This window comes from Podarcis vaucheri (genome assembly GCF_965113315.1).
Source record: "Podarcis vaucheri genome assembly, chromosome: 10".
NCBI lineage: Eukaryota > Metazoa > Chordata > Lepidosauria > Squamata > Lacertidae > Podarcis > Podarcis vaucheri.
Window position 1 is genome coordinate 63,360,562 of NC_138748.1, and position 20,168 is coordinate 63,380,729.

Below are 20,168 nucleotides of genomic sequence, written 5' to 3' on the forward strand. Positions count from 1 at the left end.
AGCCACATGCCTTCCGTTCTATGATGGAAGAGGATCAGGACATGAATAAATTCTGCTTTTGAGAGGAAAAAACAAACTGTAGAAACACAGACTTTTTTTATTTATTAATTACAACAGGAGCAGTGTTGTTTTGTGACAAACTTGACAGATTTCATATCGCTTCACAGCACATGCTGCTGATAAAAACATCTGTAAGGGTTTAAATGAACAGTGGTCATTCTTCAGGTGTGACTTAATGTTTCGAGGTCACAGGATTGAAATAAAGACGGGGGGTCTCCCCGCCCCCCAAAAAATGTCCATCACCTGGGTCACATTGCATATATTTTGCCTCAAATGAAAACAAAAAGCACAATGTACAAAACATGTATTTTTCTTATTTTTTTTTAGTTTATACTATACAAAAATAGTTAAAATACATTCTAGGTAAACACATTGCATTTTAAGAAATAGTTCCTAGTAGGAGATTTGGCACTCGAGAGAGAGAGAGAGATGAAGGGTGGGAAGTAGGCTTATTTTCAACATAAAAACACAACAGTGGAATTAAATTAAATTGTTAGGCAGGTTTGGGAAAACTGTACAGCCTAAAGGGCACAGCCCACCAAGTTACTGCTGTTCATTGATTCTGACATCATCTTCCAAAAGACAAAACAAAACGCTACTCTTGGCACCTCAACGCTTTTGTGAAATTCCCCCCTGTGTATATTCTATATGCACACACTTGATCTTAGCCAAAAGGCAGAGATGGCTCATTTCAACAAATCAATCCAATTTGAATTTTCCTCCTCTTTTTTTCACATTTTCACTTTTAATAGAAAAAATAGTTAGATTTTTAAGCGTGACCCACGGCAAACTGCCTTGGGTAAGTGAGGTTGGGAGGGGTGGGGGAAAGAAACTTGCTTCTGTGAAAAGCCCGCAATCCTTACATTCATTCAAGTTGATTGGAAACGCTACAGTAAACGGTGGCCCAAAGCAGAAATTATACATAAGGAAGGCTAAGGAGGTGTTATCAATATTGCAGTCAGCAGAACCAAAACCTTTTTGGAAAAAAGTGTGTTGGAAAACCAGGATCAGTCCTTTTATCACAAACACAGCGGAAAGTAAGTTGGGAGATCTCCCCGCCCTGGTTGCCTTTTATACCACAGGGACAGGGAAGCTGTCGCCATCCAGACATTGTATTCCCAACAACTCCCATCATCCTTGACCACTGGCCATTTTCGCCGGGACTGATGGGCATTTGAGTCCAGCAACACCTGGGAGGCTGCAGGTTAACCACCTCGATTTTCTAACAAAGACCCAGGACCAGCTTCAGGCAAGGTGCTATCCTAGGCTTGATGCTTGCTGCCATCACCTACACCCTAGCAACCGCAAGAGGCTAACTTGGTGTCCATCAGATGATGCTGGACTACAACTCCCATCATGCTGGCTGGAACTGGTCAGGGATGATGGGTTTCGGAGTCCAACAACATCTGAAGGGTACAATGTTGGCTACTCCTTGGGCCGTTGCCAACTCAGCCAGTTCTGGCATCCCACATCTGAAAGGGGCTTCTTCTCCTACCCCTTTCCCACAAGAACCATCTCTTACCTAAACGTTGGGTCCTGAGGAGCTCTTGATCCTTGCACCCCTAACACGGTACGATGGTCCACGCATAGGTGGAAGGTTTCCCAGCTCCCCTCTTGTGACAACTTGAGGTCCATTTTCCTCGCCTGCAGCAGGCCTCCCGTGGTTGTAATAACCAGCTTGCTTCCGCTCGACTCTCTGTATAGTGCAGAGCCCCTGATCCTACCGGGTCATGGTCCTCGCCTGCTCAGGAATGCCGTGTTCCTGTAAATCACCTGGGTCTAAAGTGCTGAATTTCAACAGGAACTCAAAACTTTACACAGGGCCTCTGGGGCTCAACCGCTGCTGCCGGCCCTCTCAGCCCTCACCATGCTCTAGATACCGTATTTTTGGCTCTATAAGACTCACTTTTTCCCTCCTAAAAAGTAAGGGGAAATGTGTGTGCGTCTTATGGAGCGAATGCAGGCTGCGCAGCTATCCCAGAAGCCAGAACAGCAAGAGGGGTTGCTGCTTTCACTGCGCAGCGATCCCTCTTGCTGTTCTGGCTTCTGAGATTCAGAATATTTTTTTTCTTGTTTTCCTCCTCCAAAAACTAGGTGCGTCTTATAGAGCGAAAAATACGGTAATTCAAATGAGATACCTGTTCCTCCTCCTCCTCCAACCTATGTCCAAGGAGGAAATCCACCAGAAGCATCCCGTCTTCTCGTTCACCCCTCCTGCTCTTGGATGAAGGGACTCCCACCCCAACCCCGGGAAACAATTGCCCCAGGCAGAGGCAATTCTACCAGTATGGCAGTTCCTGCAAAAACAGCAGCAGCAGCAGCAGCCAGTCACAACTTCCTAAGAAAAGAAAGGAGGAGTAGGTGGGGGAATCAGAAGACATTAGCAAGTTTCGCATGCACCCAAATACCACCGGATAAAATGTTCTCGGGTGTTCTTGATTGATCACAGGCATCGTGAGGTTCAAGAACCAAAACTCCAGGAATACTGGCACTTTAGGAATGCTTTCCACTGTCACTTAAACGCAAGCATCCAGAAAAGGCATCCGATGGGTTCACAAAGCAGGGAGAGAGGGAAGGTGTCTGTTTTAAAGTAATGCTAGAAACGTGTGTGCTAATAATTTAGTGTAATGGTACAAAAATGAATCACGTTTTACCGACGTACACCTTAAGGACGAAGGGTTAAATTGCATTTACATAATTATACACTTTGTCTTCGACTTCTTTTTCTTCTTTTTGCCGTCTTTGCTCATCTTCTCTTTGTGTTTTCGGATTTCCCGGACTAATGTGTAGAAGGCATCGTCAACGCCCTGCAAAGAAATGTCAGACCTTTTAATACCAAATGATGCCTTTTCACTTGAATTGGCCGGGGTTTCATTTAGTTAATTAAAATGCTATGAGCAATTTCAATAAGGCAGTCATCTTTTTAATAGTCATGAGAAACTGAACAATCGTTGGTACTTCTGCACTTTTATCATGTTTTCTGAAGAGCTGAGAGAGGATTTATTTTATTTTTTACAGATAGTGGCCTAGGTGTGGTTCTTGCTCAAGGGACTTGCTCCTCTTTGAGGATTCAATTAGCCAATATATCTCTTCTCACTCAGGACTAAGAAGTTTGAAGCATGGTTTCCCATATTTGCAGCTTTTAAGGACCTGTGTCTCTTGCTGTCCATATTTTCTACCTCATTTGGGACAAAATAATTAAAAGAGTTCTATGATGTATCTAAATAATGAGAGAGAACATCACTCACACAAACTGCTACATAGCTGGGACAAAATGTGCGTAAAATGCATTTAAGAGTATTGTTTTCCCAGTTCTGTTTAACGATAATATCATCATTTTGTATTGTTCTTATAGTATGGTATGTGCCCTGCTATTTGTATATATTGTTGTACACCACCTAGATAGTTGATATGAATTGAAAGCCTAAAAATATTTTTGTAAATAAAATAAATAGAAAGAAAACAAAACAGTTTCATCTCAAGAGTAGGTCTTGTCTGTGTATTTTACATCAGGTTTCCCCTCTCTTATCCTAGGTACCTGATGCTCTCAACTGAAGTAATATTTCTGAGGCAAAACATTACCACTGGGTGTATATTATCGTACTATCAAAGATGGGTGCCACCGTCCAGGATTGTTTAATCCAAGATGGAAGGAGACCATTGTGTCCATAAATGTAGTTACTGGTGTGTGCAGAGATCATACTGCAGGCAGTTCAAATATCCACAAGGCAAAAATCACTGGTGAAACACTGGTCTCAGGTCTTTTATAGGCAAAAATCACTTTTTTTAAAAAAAATTGAAACAAATACCGTAATCAAAGCAGCAATTTACTGCTGTTGGAAACATTACAGGAGGTCTGTATTTGAACTAAAAAGAAAGAAAGTTGTACAGCTGGAAATGACAGTAAAATGGGGTCTTTTATACCCAGAAAAATCCTACTAGTCCCATTGCACCCACATTATATTATTATTCTATTCATCCGAAAGTTATAAGTACAAAGCAAGCAAGACCAAGAACACGTCTGCAAGACAGAGAGCGTGTTAAAAATCACACCAATGAAAGAAGCAAGCACACAAAGGAAGACTAAAGTTTTTCTTTTAAAAAGGAAACATACCTCAATTTAAGTCTCATCAGTCCATTCATTCTGCTGACATGTCAAACTGATTATGCCAGCAAGACCTCTCTATCACTCCCATGACATCATCTCATTTAAGGAAGCTCATCCTGTTCCTCGGATGTTACATTTCTGATGCTTCAACAGGGCATCATTGAAGGGCAGAAAACAATTTTTCACCGTCACATCAAATCTGATCTCAGGCCAGCCAACCAGAAACCATCACCCAATGAAGTATTCCGCTCTGTTTGCATCAGAGAACGGGAACATGCTTACATCAAGTTTGGTTTCGTATACGTCTTCTTCCTCATAAACAGTTCTATATTAACCATCTCATCTCAGGAGATTGGCTAACTTGAGCCAAACTAGTTATACCATCTGATGGCAGCTCTGTTATATTGGAACGTCCCCAAAGTCCTCGTTTGTCACAGCCTTCAGTTTCCTTTTCATGGTCATAGCTGTCAACGTTTCCTTTTTTAAAGGGAAATTCCCTTATTCTGAAGAGGATTCCTCGCAAGAAAAGGGAAAAGTTGACAGCTATGTTCATGGTTGACCAGCGGTCCAGAACGCAAAGCGGGGTCCCGCTGCCTTCCTGAGTGAGGTTGTCAATGCTCACTTTTCCAATGTCCCAACTGTGGAAGGATGTGTGGATCCAGAACTGGCCTCCACAGTCGCTTACGGACTCATTGTTAAAACCGTGTTTATGGAAGACTATCTTACTCAGCTATGAGTGATCGCCAAATACAGTGGTACCTCAGGATAAGTACTTAATTCGTTCCGGAGGTCCGTTCTTAAGCTGAAACTGTTCTTAACCTGAAGCACCACTTTAGCTAATGAGGCCTCCTGCTGCCACCACGCCGCCGGAGCACGATTTCCGTTCTCATCCTGAAGCAAAGTTCTTAACCTGAAGCACTTTTTCTGGGTTAGCGGAGTCTGTAACCTGAAGCGTATGTAACCTGAGGTACCACTGTAATAATAATAATAATAATAATAATAATAATAAGAGCTCACCTTTCCAGGTAATAATCCCCCATCCAACTTATCATGAAGACAACGCCTGTCTTCCTTGCATCTTATTAGCAGTTCATGGAGCGAGACCCTATGAAAGTTTACCTTCTGAGCAACATTTGGGGGTGGGGGCACACACCCGTGGCGGGAGAGACCATAGGCAGAAGTGGGCACAGCAAGAAATGTCAATTTCCCCTTTGTACACTAGTTTATTGGGACGCGGGTTAAACCACAGAGCCTAGGGCTTGCCGATCAGAAGGTCAGCGGTTCGAATCCCCGCGACGGAGTGAGCTCCCGTTGCTCAGTCCCTGCTCCTGCCAACCTAGCAGTTTGAAAGTACGTCAAATTGCAAGTAGATAATTAGGTACCACTCTGGCGGGAAGGTAAACGGCGTTTCCATGCGCTGCTCTGGTTCACCAGAAGCGGCTTAGTCATGCTGGCCACATGACCCAGAAGCTGTATGCTGGCTCCCTCAGCCAATAAAGCGAGATGAGCGCCGCAACCCCAGAGTCGGCCACGACTGGGCCTAATGGTCAGGGGTCCCTTTACCTTTACCTTACACTAGTTTCTACACACCCCTCTCCTGGCAAACAAGAGCTCATCATCGGAGTTTAACGATACATCCCAACAGGCAAAACCACTCAAGGGGGCTGGGAAGCAAGGCTGGTTGAAATCGAGAAATGCCCTTGTACTGCGTTCAAGAGAGAGGCACAACCTCCCGGGAGAACACTGCATGCGTAAGTGCACTGGATTCGTTGCAGAACTAATCAGCGAATATTCCTAAGTCTGAGCGGGTAAGCATGTGTTATCTGTTTTCGAGGGACAGAAGTCAAAAGTTGAGCGGCTTGTTCTTTGAACCCTGGATCGTATAAGTTGACCTTTGCCAGAATCACTGCAGACACGTGGGCTTCGGTCCACATTTCTAAAGAAAGCAGCCCGTTAAGCGGGGCAACTGCGCACAGCTCAGCTTGTTCCGTTCTGCTAAGGGAAGAGAATGAGAAAAGGGCCTTTGGGGCACACAGAAATAGAAGGCATGGAGGCCGCTCACCCTGATATGGCTGAGAGCAAAATCGAGTGTTGAAAATTCAAGGGGCAAGGAGTTTGCAGCCTTCTGTGAACTGGCTCCAAACAAAGTCTTGTTTCTAAATTTCCTGGCCCACCAGAAAGGGGTTTCCAAAAGAGAAAGGCGCATTCTCAATGCACCGTACAAGTTCATCCACAGCTGAAACCACAGAGAAAAACCTTTATATTCTTAAAGGAGGGTGGCGACAGTAAAACAGATTGGCTGATACTTACAATCATTTTGAAATTACTGGAATCACCAGAGAGAAGTTTGCAAGTTAGATTTGATTCGTATTGGTGATCAGATTTTTTCCCCCCGCCGAACTTTTTTTCTTTTCTTCTTAAACAAGAACAAAACTTACCCTGTCACATTAAAAGGCATTTTTTAATTTTCACGCACCCAGGAGTCTTTTCTTCTGTGCTGATTTTTCTCAATCTGTACTGGCGGATCTCTCGCACCAATGTATAAAATGCATCCTCCACTCTCTGCATTGTAAAACACAACTCCTTTAAAGCCAGCTTTGGTTAACCGGGATGAAGAGGGTGGGGGCCCAGTCGTCAGAGGAAAACTGGAAATTAGCAGCTAAACTCCTAAGAAAAGCAGCGTGGGAGCTGGGGGCAAGATACCTAGCTGCATGTGGGGAAAATGCTTTAGGTACAATTCCATATTCATTACTGTTGATATAAAAATATACCAGTCCTTAAGGGTCTAGATCAGGGTTTCCCAAACTTGGGTCTCCAGCTGTTTTGGGACTACAACTCCCATCATCCCTGACTTGCTAAGGATGATGGGAGTTGTAGTCCAAAACCAGCTGGAGACCCAAGTTTGGGAAACCCTGATCTAGACTAAGGGTGGCTAACCTGTGGCCTTCCAGATGTTGATGGTCTTCAACTCCCAGCAACCTCAGCAAATCTGGCCAATGGTCAAGGATGATGGGAGTCCCAACAATATCACAGGTTAGTCACCCCTAACAGACCCTTTATTCGTCACGTTCACACCTGTTTAGATGATAACACACTCGATTTCCTAAGATTTAGAGCTTCGCTTGTGTCCAGCATTCGGGGGAAATGGCAACAGAGCCTCCATTCTCAAAAAAAAAAAAAAAACACATTAGGAGCTTGATTTTTAAAATTTCTTCCCTTCAGGAAACCCTTTCAATGTGACGTCATCTGCCAAGGAACCCGAGTCCTTTGCCAAAGATTCTGGGGCAGGGGTTTGAAGAACCACTTTGAGCCCGACGGCTAGATTCAAACTTCACCAGCCTTCTGGAGACAAAAAACCTGGTGACAGGCGAGGCCGAAGGGGGGGGGGAATACTACATATTTTCCACATGCATTTTCCACAGTTTGTAATGCTCTTTTTCCATTTGATTCCCTTGTACGGAGATTGAGGTGCATAAAATGTAAGGGAAATACATACTGCCTTTAAAGATGAACCTATGACAAATGACATTGCATGACTGGAAGTTTGCTTAAGCTGCAGTCGCGAGTCGTTTGGATGGAAGGGGTTGGTGGGGCAAATTAAGTCAAATAAGGGCAGTCACAAGCAGTTAGTGCAAGACACTGGCCAGGCTTGTTAGGCCTCACTCTGGCGCTGTTTTGAATGCAGTGTGTACGCCCAGGAATGAATTCAGCACTGCCCTATGGCCACGCATTGCAGAGGGAAAGATCAGTATCAAGACTGTTCGTCTGCTGTAGCAAACAGCGAGGGAATTCTGAGGCTCCCCAGAAAGCCATCTGTGAGGTTCTGGGCTAAACAGTCACATCCCCATCTTGCAATAAGAGAAAGAAGAAGAAAAGCACAGGAAATTTTCCATAAGCACAAGCGCATCCATCCGATCCAACTGTTTTGATTGCCACGATTATTTGAGATGCTAGTTCATTCACTTCCCGAAAGGGCCCAATACCTGGGAATGTTTCTTCCCCCAAACCCCTGGGGAGGGTGACAACAACTTTCATTGACTGTGTATCCACCCCCCACCCAGCTCATTTCAATGGAGGTCCCTCAGGAACCATTTCAAGGCAATTGAGCCCATTGCCTCCATCCCGATCACCGAAAGCAGGAGTTGCGATTTTGTTTCAGCAATGCAGACAAGATGGAGAAAGAGATCAACACCAAAGAAGGCGAAAGATTGACTAGAGAGGAGCCCGTTTGAGGCAAAGCAGTTCACCACAAGAAGAAGCAGGGCTTGGGGAAAAGGTTTTTAAAGAGCCAGCCACACAGGGGAAGCATTTGAGTAAGTTGTTGAAACTTTGCTTGTCTCCCACAGGAAACACGGAAGTGGCAGTTTTGCTACAGGAGAGCATTACAACATAGGAGAGGTTTTTCACACGGAAACACATACACAAAGGCATGCGTGTGCTTCCCGACAATTTTATGGAAACTAGAAAGGGAGCACAAGAGGAAGGGGCTTCCTCTAGAACAGGGTTTGCTCATCGGTGGCCCCCAGGATGCTGCTGCTGCTGCTCTGCAACTCCCGTCGCCATTGACAGGACTGGCTGTGCTGGTAGGAGCTGATCAGAGCTTGAGTCCAAAGAAAAAGGCTGCAACATTTGCCACTGGAACAGAGGAAAACGCTTCATGCTGAGTCAGGTCTCTCGAGCTCTCAGTGTTGTCTGCACTGACTGGCAGCTGCTCTCCAGGGTTTCAGACAGAGGTCTCTCCCAGTCCTACCTGGAGATACTGGGGATTGAACCTGGGACCAGTGATCGAAATTAGCCAGGCGCCAGGCGCATTTTGCACCTGGCTACCGGCCACTTGCGACCAAGTGAAGATGCCTAGGCACCAAGATGGCACCTGACATCTCCTCCACCTGGAGGTTCATGCCTGGGGATCCTTGGATCTGGGCTGTTTTCACACACTAATACCCCACCCTGTAGAATTCTATCCGTTATATTTTATCTGCACAATCGGGATGGATTTCAGGAACCAAAACGCTTTGCTGTAGCTTGTCTTCACTTACCCCACCCCACTGTTCTGCTCACAGCTGTGAAGAATATTCTTACGTTATGAATGGTCGGTGTGTCACCATTAAGAAAAAGAGGAAGCGCTCAGAGTTCTTAACCGAGCTGAAGGATGTCATCTGAACTAGCCAGATGTTTAACACAGTCAGTCCATCGTATGAAAAATAAGATTTTAGAGCCGTCTTGTCCAAAAATGGCAACTAGACATTCCATTTTGGCAACTGCAATCTCGATTTAAGGAGCCATTTAGCGTCTAGATATATATCTAACACTGCCTGGGACCGTCTGCATGCTCGAACAGATTCTCCTGCACTGAGCTATATTGCTCCTCCATCTTTCCTACAGCCATGTCCCTGCAGTCCCAGCACAAACTCCTCTTCCCAGCTTCCTATGGCCCCACTCTGCAGCCATGTTTTTCCCTTCTCGATCTGCTCCCACATCCAGATATCACTGTTTGTGGCTTTTTACTCCTCCAGCTCCATCACCCTCAGCCACCCAAAAGTCTCCTCTCCCTTGAGTAACCACCTTTCTCTCTTGCTACCCCCCATCTGTGTGGAATTGTCCCCCCCCCAAAAAAATACCACCTTTCCCATGCCTTTCTCTCTTACATCAAATCCCTCCTCAGCACACACCAAGAGCAGTAAGCTGCCATTTTTTAAAAAAGCAACCATGCTACTGAAGAAAGGGAAAATAAATATAGGAGGAGCCTTAGCTCAGGGTGATGTTACCCATCTCTGCTCTACTGGAAAACTAAATTCCCACCCACCCCACAAACAAAAAATCTACCAGATCCCTCAAAACGAACACTAGTTTTCAAAGGAAGGAAAAAAGAAATTGTCACCGTAATTTCCCATTCTCTCCACACGAGGGGGAACCACACAGTAAAGATAATCCAAGCTGTATACATAACCATACATTTAAAGTTACAGATAGGTAGCCGTGTTGGTCTGCCATAGTCAAAATAAAAAATTCCTTCCAGTAGCACCTTAAAGACCAACTAAGTTAGTTCTTGGTATGAGCTTTCGTGTGCATGCACACTTCTTCAGATACGTATCTGAAGAAGTGTGCATGCACACGAAAGCTCATACCAAGAACTAACTTAGTTGGTCTTTAAGGTGCTACTGGAAGGAATTTTTTATTTCATACATTTAAAGCAAACGTTTCACCCAAAGAATTCTGGGAACTGCCTCTCACAGACCCACAACTCCCAGAACTCACAACGAATTACTGTTTCTAATGGAACCCCCAGATGCAGTTAAAAGTTGGGAGATTTATGCCCCAAAAGTATGGGGCTAGAGGGGGTGCACTTTATTGCTTAGCTACAGAAAAGCTGACAGGGGGAGTCTGTTATGTGTGTCAGAGCACATTAGATGTTTGTTATAGTTATAGTCGTTTGACTAGTCATGTGCGGATGCCTGATTATCCAAAGCAGCTACTCTATTCCAAACTTAAAAATGGAAAGTGTAATGCTGGTGGTCAACAAAAGAGGTTTAAAGACTCTCTCAAGGCAAACCTAAAAAATTGTGGTATAAACACTGACAACTGGGAAACACTGGCCTGCAAGCGCTCCAATTGGAGAACAGCCTTTTCCAAAGGTGTTATGGACTTTGAAGACCTTTGAACTCAGGACGAAAGGGAGAAATGTGCTAAGAGGAAGGCACGCTTGGCAAACCCTCACAGTGATCAACTCCTGCCCGGAAAACTATGTCCTCACTGTGGAAGGACGTGTGGATCCAGAACTGGCCTCCACAGTCACCTGTGGACACATTGCTAAAACCGTGTTTATGGAAGACAATCTTACTCGGCTAAGAGCGATCGCCAAAGAAGAAGAGACATTTGTTATAGCCAGCTGTGTAACTGAGATGGCTGGTTTGTTTTTTTAGAAGAGATTGGAAAAATTCAGGAATGGTGTTATCTGTGTGCTTATGGCAGCATTCCCAGCATATGATACGTCCTCTTAAGAGTACAGGTATTTCTAAATGCTAGAAAGTAGGAGAGATGATGGGTAAATGGCTAGATCCTGAGTTCTTTGAAACCACCAGTGGAGATGGGGATACTAGGTTCCTTGGGTTTTTACTCCAACCCATAGTAATTAGCAGGGGCGTGGGTGGTGCTGTGGGTTAAACCACAGAGCCTAGGACTTGCCGATCAGAAGGTCGGCGGTCCAAATCCCAGAGACAGGGTGAGCTCCCATTGCTCGGTCCCTGCTCCTGCCAACCTAGCAGTTCGAAAGCACATCAAAGTGCAGGTAGATAAATAGGTACCGCTCCAGCGGGAAGGTAAACGGCAGTTCCGTGTGCTGCTCTGGTTCCCCAGAAGCGGCTTCATCATGCTGGCCAAATGACCCGGCTCCCTTGGCCAATAAAGCAAGATGAGTGCCACAATCCCAGAGTCGTCCACGACTGGACCTAACGGTCAGGGGTCCCTTTACCTTTTTATAGTAATTAGCCTGCCCCTTACCACTAAGTGTGCCACACGTTTGGGATGGGATAAAATACCTTTCAATGGGTACAGAAACTAGTTTATGGCATAGGTCCTAAGCCCTATGAACAGAATAATTCACACCACACATTTAAATGAATTTTTTACCATTTTAGCAGTCGTGGCTTGCTCCAAAGCATCTGGCGAACTGTAGTCTACCCCTCACAGGGTTACAATCCCATGCACACTTAACAAACCACAGTTCCCAGGATTCTTTGTGGCACACAGTGTGCTTGAAATGGACGGTGGGGATGTGATCTTAAGACCACTGCAGAAAACTTTGTGGCGGCTCGTAGTTGCCTCCTGCCAACCACAGAAGGAGGGGGTGGGCACAAGACAGGCTTCAGTGTTGGCGAATGCCCATCAGGGCCATGGCAGGTGTCCAAGGATGCCAGGTAAATATGTTTAGTCCCAAACAGCAAAAGCAACTTCACCTATTTAGGTGATTTGGGGTATAATACATTGATGCAGCTCTTTAAAAAAAGCCTGAAGGAAATGAATCATTGAGCAGGGGTGAAGTGGAAATCACAGGCTCTTAGAAGAGCAGAGGAAGCCGATTGTAATGCAGAGCAAAGTCAACGTTTTTTGTTTGTTTTTTAAGCAAGCAGAGATTTAAGCCCAGCAACTTTGCAACGATTGGAAAACAAAAAAAACCACAAATGATGCACACAGGCTAGGTAACCACAGCCATATGAAATATATCCAGGGCTGTATTCTGCACTGCAAACAGGACTCAAAAGCTATGCGTGCAAAGGAAGGAAGCGCACAGGTAAAATTTTAGATTGTAAGCTCCTTGAGGCAGTGACCTGTGCTCTTGTTTTCTGAAGACAGTCATGTGCACATCCATAGCACTATAATTTGCTTTCAAAGTATACTCAAGTATGAGTTTTATTTACCAAAGCCCAGGGGAAAGAAGGCAACCCAAAGATGTCCCTTTGGGTCTCTTCCGATTCTGCAATTATTTGATGCTAAGAGGAGAAGGCAAGAAGTATAGAAGGGGCTTCCTGAGCTGGAGCCTCATGCGTTCTCCTGTGCAAGTGGGGCTCCTGGGCAAAGGGAAGATGTCCTCAACCATCCCACGGCAACATCCTTCATCTTTCCCCACTAAAGGAAGGAGGATAACACTTGGGAGGCAGGAGAACTGTCAGCACACATCTGGCAGAAGTCAGAGCAGATACTGCTATCCTTCTCTCCTCCCTCCCCTGCTTTTTACAGGTGTTTTCTCTCGCAAGCAGCAGCATCTAAAGTGACACACTGCATGCCAAGCTGGAACCAAGGGGATGCAGAGGGAAGGAGGGACTTGCTATGTGAAGAAATCCAGCCAGGTTCTTCTCTGGATCACGAGCATGCAGCTGCGTGAGTCATAGAAGCCCCTGTTCCGTTCAGTAAAAACACCGCCCGTGGGTTTCCTTTTCAAGCCGTTTCCTAAAAAACCATGAGGCCTAGATGCTGGCTGTTCTCGCGCTTCCAGGGCAAATTTTGCATTTTGTGCAGTGTGTACACACAGCCTTGGACACATTCCAAACATACAGTGGATTTCTGAACATTTATTTTCGGTGAAAAGGAATACAGGGGGAAAGGGATTTCTGCATTAAGGTCAGGCAATTACTGAGTTGAGAGGATGTGAAAACCATTTAAAAATGGATGCAAAGCAGCGTTTGCTACTATTCTCTAGTCCTTATTTCGATTTTTACCTTCGATACCTTATGAACATTAAGAGATCCCACACAGGCAGTTTGCAATTCCAGTATTACTCAGCATGTTCTTATGCGTGTTCAGGGAAACTGTTAATCGGGGCACTTACTGTCCCCCGACAATCCACGGTCTGTGCAGCTGGAGAGAAACGTTCAGATAACTCTTGCCGTTATGAAAACGACTAAAAATAACTCAGTCGAGGCTTCAGCTGCAACATCCTGCCACTTAGAATGCACCAGATGTTCCTACGAATTCACGCCAGACAAATTATTTCAGCATCTTAAAGGGATCGTAAGGGTGGCAGAGTCAGACCTCTAAACCCAATGCCTTTCCAAATTTGAAGACAAGGCCACCAGGCAAGTGCTGCTCTGGGACTTATTTAGCGCAATAAAAGAAGGATATATGCTTGGAGAAGTCAAACTGCATGCTTGTATGTGGATTCTTGTCCTGGATTCTGTTCTTGGCCTCGGGATTCGGGTGATGTGAGTCTGAGGTGGTAAAATCCAGACAACAGAGGCATCATCACGTCTATTTCCCATAAGGAATTTGTGGGAAGTTCACCACCACCATCCCGTGTAACATCCAGGACGGTTTTTTCTTTATTTATTTTTTTTTAATGGAAGCCACATACAACACATACACAGATTTTGAAGTTTTAATTTTAAAGCAGCAGCATGCCACTTTAGCCAATCATGGATTCCCCCAGAGACTCTTGAACACTGTAGTTTTCACCTGGCAGAGCTACAGTTCCTTGCACCAGAAACAAACTAGTTTCCCAGGATTCTCTGGGGGAATCCACGACTGGCTAAAGTGGTGCGATACTGCTTTAAGTGTAGGCTGCAGGTGGGACCTCAAATATACAAACTGGCTCTCGAGAGTCAAATAAAATGGAACGTGACTCTGCCTGCTTTCTTGAATCTCGGCTATCCTGGGGAGAAACCATATTGAGAGCAAGAGATGCAGGATCTTCCAGGAACATGGACCTGCAGGTACTAGGAATCCTACTCTTTATTCGAACAGAAAACTCTGTTCTCAACCTCAACCGGGGACAGTTGTTCTTACACACAAGACAACACACACACACACAATGTTACCTGTCTCGTTTTCGCAGAGGTTTCGATGAAAGGAATTCCGTAACTTCTAGCTAAGTCCTGAGCTTGTTTTGTGTCTACGGTTCTCGAAGGCAAGTCACATTTGTTTCCTACTAGCACCATGGGGACATCTTCAGAATCTTTCACTCTTTTTATTTGTTCCCTGTGGAGGGGTGGGGGAATAAGAGAAGAGCAAGAGACCACTTTAGAGCAAAGTAATATTTGAGGTGTTGCCACGGTTACTTCTTTGAAGGAAGAGATTTTAAAAAGAAAAAGAAGCAAGTTGTTTAAATCCATTTGTTTTGTTTACTACCAAGGTTTTCATCTGCATTCAGCCCATCTCCAGGGCTCACTGATTTATTTTATTTTATTTTTACACTGCTAACTCACATACAAAATCATCCACAAAGGGTTACATACAGCAAATATAAAATGTCAAGTTTACATGAGAAAATATATCAAGTGCAGAAAATGTCATAAGTAAGTGCCCGGTCACAACATTCATCCAAGTGCAAAGGCCCGTTGCCTGAAGAAAGGCTTCAAAAAATGCCAAAAAATATAGAAGGATGCTTGGTGGGTTTCCATTGGCAGGACGTTCCATGTTGCTGGACTGTCCACACTAAATGCTGTATTTCTCATAGCTGCCAAGCAGCCTTATTTACACAGGGGGCAGTAAACAGCATTCGCCCAACAGAACTTGGTGATTGAGCAGAGATTGTAGTATTGTAGAGTTGGAAGGGAGCCCGAGGGTCATTTAGTGTGATTATTATTTATTTATTGAATTTCTATACTTCAAATAAAGATAAAAGTCTTTAAGTGTCCTTAGGGCAGCCATTTTCAACCTGTGGGTCCCCAGATGTTGTTGGACTACAACTCCCATCACCCCTAGCTAGCAAGGCCAGAGCTCAGGGATGGTGGGAGTTGTAGTCCAACAACATCTGGAGACCCACAGGTTGAGAACTGCTGCCTTAGAGCCTATTATTTACGATGTGTTTAGAAGTTTCAGGTGTTTCAACAATCATACAGTGAAGGCACAAAGAAAGGGACCAGGTAGACTGATTGAGGCAGACACAAGCTCAGCTCAGGATGTTAACTGGACTGGAGGTGGCTGAGAGGCAAATTTATTGAATTTCTATACCGACTATACTGGACGGTTCACAGAATAAAATAAAAATATAAAACCACAACGTACATAATCAAAATAAGAACAACCACTACCACCCAATAAACACCCCCGCCCCACACACAAGCACCTCACATTTTAAAAGGGCCTAAGAGCAAGAATAGGACGCAGGTGGCGCTGTGGGTTAAACCACAGAGCTTAGGACTTGCTGATCAGAAGGTCAGCGGTTCAAATCCCTCCGACAGGGTGAGCTCCTGTTGCTCGGTCCCAGCTCCTGCCAACCTAGCAGTTCAAAAGCACGTCAAAGTGCAAGTAGATAAATAGGTACCGCTCCGGCGGGAAGGTAAATGGTGTTTCCGTGCGCTGCTCTGGTTCGCCAGAAGCGGCTTAGTCATGCTGGCCACATGACCCAGAAGCTGTACACCGGCTCCCTCAGCCAATAAAGCGAGATGAGCGCCACAACCCCCGAGTCGTCCGCGACTGGACCTAATGGTCAGGGGTCCCTTTACCTTTACTAAGAGCAAGAAGAGAAGGCATGCAGTGGTGCGATGCGCCTCAGTGGTGGAGAACATGGTTTCCTGCTTTCAGGGAGCAATGCCAGTCTTACAGCATGTGTAGAGAGCAAAGCACACAAATTGGGAAGGGCTCTCTTGTTCCTGTGGGGAAGCCACGTCACAAGCCTGACGCATGTGGACTTGTGGCCCAAGCTTTCATTTCGCAACGCTTGATCGTAATAAAATCTCTAAGCGGTTGTTGACAATGTAATTGTTCATTTATCGTCATGTTTACAGGCCGCCCTTCTTGCAAAGCGTCCAAGGCAAGCGCACATGGCTCTCTCCCTCCCCATTTCGTTCTCACGGAGACCCTCTGACGCGGGCTCCGCCGAGAGACTGTGACTGACCCAGGGGAGAACTAAGCACCTGGATGATGACCTGGGGGAGGGGACGAGTTACACAACCACAGCTGCCTTCTCACGATCACTCCGTGTGGCTTCTCACAGCGCCACACAGATCCTGAAATCAGTGGGTTCTGGAGCCAGGATTAAAAATAACTCAAAAAAAGGGCTGCTTTCAAACTGAGCAGTTTTAAAGAGGGCGTTTGCTGCAATCACATGGCAAGTCTTTATAGGCTTTCGTTTGAGGCAAATCGCAACAGAGTCCCATTTCTAGTCAACACCCTCCTAATTAGCATGCATTTAAGGCAGCTGAAGGGGTGGACGGACCAGAGAGCATATGCTTAGAGCCAATGTACATATTATGCAGAACAAGGAAGAAAAAAATCAAAATAAACACACACACACACACTTCCTTACACGGAGCCAGACCTCTGGGTCCATCCAACTCAATACTGTTTGCACTGACTGGCAGTGGCTCTCCGGGTTTTTCCTGCACGTACGAAGCTATTGCACCAGTATGCATCGCTCTATCGCTGGTGCGCTTGTTTACTACTTGTGGGGAGATCCTTATGTGGGAGACCCTGCGGAGATTCTGCACTGGAACATTTCAGGTGGAGAGTGTTGTGCTCTCACACGCTCACCTCACTCTGCATAATGCACAAGAAAGGCTTGGAAACTTGAGGGACTCCAGAGTGTAAAACAAGCAGAACGAGCACTGCTTCTACGTATTTTAAATCGGAACAGATGTCAAACCCACATTTGTTTGTTTATTTCATTTACAGTGGTGCCCCGCAAGACGAATGCTTCGCAAGACGGAAAACTCGCTAGACGAAAGAGTTTTCCGTTTTGGAGGTGCTTCGCAAAACAAATTTCCTATGGGCTTGCTTCGCAAGACGACAATGTCTTGCGAGTTCCTGTGGGGTTTTTCCCCTCCCCCCCTTTTTCTAAGCCGCTAAGCCGCTTATCAGCTGATCCGATAAGCCGATAAGCCGCTAAAAGCCGCTAATAGCGCTAATCCGCTAATCCGTCAATGGATTTGCTTCGCAAGACGAAAAAACCGCTAGACGAAGAGAATCACAGAACGGATTCTTTTCGTCTTGCGAGGCACCACTGTATATCCCCCACCTCCTTTCTCCCAAGATGCTCAAGGTGGTGGACGTGGTTGTCCCACCCACCCCCCCTCCATTTTATGCTCGCTACAACTCTGTGAGGGAGGCTAGGCCGAGAGGCAGCGACTGGCCCAAGGTCACCCACCGAGCTTCAAGGCTGAGGGAGGATTTGAACCCAGGTCTCCCAGGCTCCTGGTCCAGCACTCTAGATTTTATTTGCAGGGAGGTTTCAGTTTGTTTGTTTTAAAGTGGGGGGGGGCATTTCTCCCAGCTGCAGCCCGAAGCAAGATAATCTGCCCTACCTGCTCAGGGTGATACCTTCTGCAACGTGAGCAGAGGATGTGCGGATCCCCACAACCCAGGAGAGTGTCCTGAATTCAGATCTAGGGCATGGGTAGGCAAACTAAGGCACGGGGGGCCAGATCCAGCCCAATCGCCTGCCAAATCCGGCCTGCAGAAGGTCCGGGAATGAGCGTGTTTTTACATGAGTAGAATGTGTCCTTTTATTTAAAATGCATCTCTGGGTTATTTGTGTGGCATAGGAACTCATTTACGACTGCCTCGCAAGATGGAAAACTCACTAAACAAAAGAGTTTTCCGTTTTGGAGGTGCTTCGCAAAACGAATTTCCTATGGGCTTGCTTCGCAAGACGACAATGTCTTGCGAGTTCCTGCTGGGTTTTTTTCCTCCCCCCCCCTTTTTCTAAGCCGCTTATCAGCTGATCCGATCAGCAGATAAGCTGCTAAAAGCCGCTAATAGCTGCTAATAGCCGCTAATAGTGCTAATAGCACTAATCCGCTAATCCTACAATGGGCTTGCTTCGCAAGACAAAAAAACCGCTAGATGAAGAGAATCACAGAACGGATTCTTTTCGTCTTGCGAGGCACCACTGTATTTATTTTTTCAAAATATAGTCCGGCCCCCCACAAGGTCTGAGGGACAGTTGAACGGCCCCCTGCTGAAAAAGTTTGCTGATCCCTGGCAAGAAGCAATGAAAACAGGGTGTTGTGAGCGTCTTACACATTCATTTATTGCAGCAACGTATAGAGGGCTTAACACCGCAGCTCTAAGCAGTGCAAAATAAGGCAGGGGGAAGATATGACAGAGATAAAAAACCAGCTCAGCCATGAAATGAAAGAGAAAATAACTTAAAATGCTTGCTGGAATTTTGCTTCCATTTTGCTTATGGGCACAATTCAACCGTTGAAGCAGATTTGACCTAAACCAGGATTACATGAGTAGAATGTGTCCTTGTATTTAAAATCTGGGTTATTTGTGGGGCATAGGAATTCGTTCATTATTTTCCCCCCAAAATATAGTCCGCCCCACCCCACAAGGTCTGAGGGACAGTGGACCAGCCCCCTGCTGAAAAAGTTTGCTGACCCCTGGGTCTAGGGTAACCTGAGTTAGGTGGCCTTGCAAGCAGCCATCTGTAAAGCCCAACAATGGGATGCTGGGAACCGCAACCCGAGCGAAGCTTACCTATAATGATGAATATCTTCGAAAGATTTTGTGTTATTTATAGCAAATACGCATAAAAAGCCTTCGCCCGTCCTCATGTACTGGTCCCTCATCGCACTGTACTCCTCTTGGCCGGCTGTGTCTAGAATGTCCAAGAGGCAGGTCTCGCCATCTATGACTACTTGCTTCCTGTACGAATCCTGAGAGAGGCGGGAAGAAAAGAGGGGAGGCAGAAAACACTTTTTGATTATTCACGTACACCTAACTTAGGCGGCACCAATGCTACAGAGCTGGAAGCATCATTCGCACCCGAGACATCAAGCCTGGAGGGCAAGCAGAATAGCGTAACCAGAAAACGAGCAGCGCTTAGTGTGGTTGGGGGTGGTACTGCAGTTGGAATCAGGTGATGTGATGAGCCTATAAGGTTTCTCCCCGCCTTGTCCCACTGCACATTGGCCTGGTTTGCACATCACCATAAGCCAAAATGTGGCTAAAGGCAGGGATGGGAAACCTTTTACAGCCTATATTCCCTTCTGAGCAACCTGCAGGGGTCACACAGCAATGGAGGAAGGCAGGGCACAGGCAAAAGCGAGTGGAGCAATAAATTTAAGGAACCGCAGAAAGAGGGGGAAGGAAGTCAAGTTGTGAAATGTTGTTAAAATGGCTGCAAAATATTGAAACGTATAAACCTGAAAATTATAAATTAAATTAAATAGTGAGTAGAGCAATAAACTTGAGTTTTAGCTTTGTACGGGAGGCTGGCTTCTACAGACACTTATATTTTTATGAATACCACCCTTCCTTCGTGGACCTCAGGGCAGCTCACAGCATAGAATTGCAATACAGAAACAACAAAATGCATTATAAAAATAAGAACGAAAACAAAACCATCATTATTAAATTTGAATACCACGCTATACTCGCAGGTCTCCCGCAACACATTAAAAAGGGCATTGGATGTCAATCAACCTAAAGCCTGGTTGAAGAGGAAAGTGTTTGCCTGTCACCTAAATGACATACAGTGAAGGTGCCAGGTGAGTCTCCCTGGGGAGAGCATTCCACAAACGGGGAGCCACCACAGAAAAGGCCTCTTCTGATGTTGCCA

General features: G+C 45.5%; 2 protein-coding genes across 7 annotated transcripts in view; one reads left to right on the forward strand and one right to left on the reverse strand.

Moving 5' to 3' along the window:
- GYS2 (glycogen synthase 2) overlaps positions 1-2,528 on the forward strand; it is a 184,238-nt gene extending 181,710 nt beyond the window's left edge. For both annotated transcript variants that reach the window (XM_082238899.1, XM_082238900.1), the window contains one exon: positions 2,155-2,528. The gene's annotated coding sequence lies outside the window, so the exon portion shown is untranslated. The remainder of the gene's footprint in view (positions 1-2,154) is intronic.
- Positions 1-20,168, reverse strand: part of DNAI7 (dynein axonemal intermediate chain 7) — an 86,186-nt gene that overhangs the window by 40,217 nt on the left and 25,801 nt on the right. For 3 of the 5 annotated variants that reach the window (XM_082238835.1, XM_082238836.1, XM_082238833.1), the window contains exons 3-6: positions 19,085-19,263; positions 14,479-14,638; positions 6,607-6,730; positions 2,730-2,867 (exon numbers count right to left, since the gene is read on the reverse strand). In XM_082238835.1, coding sequence (XP_082094961.1) covers positions 6,611-6,730; positions 14,479-14,638; positions 19,085-19,263 — 459 coding nt within the window. In that variant the 3' untranslated portion in view covers positions 2,730-2,867; positions 6,607-6,610. Of the gene's footprint in view, positions 1-77; positions 2,868-6,606; positions 6,731-14,478; positions 14,639-19,084; positions 19,264-20,168 lie in introns of those variants that run through there. The other 2 variants (XM_082238834.1, XM_082238837.1) reach the window with 2 other exon arrangements.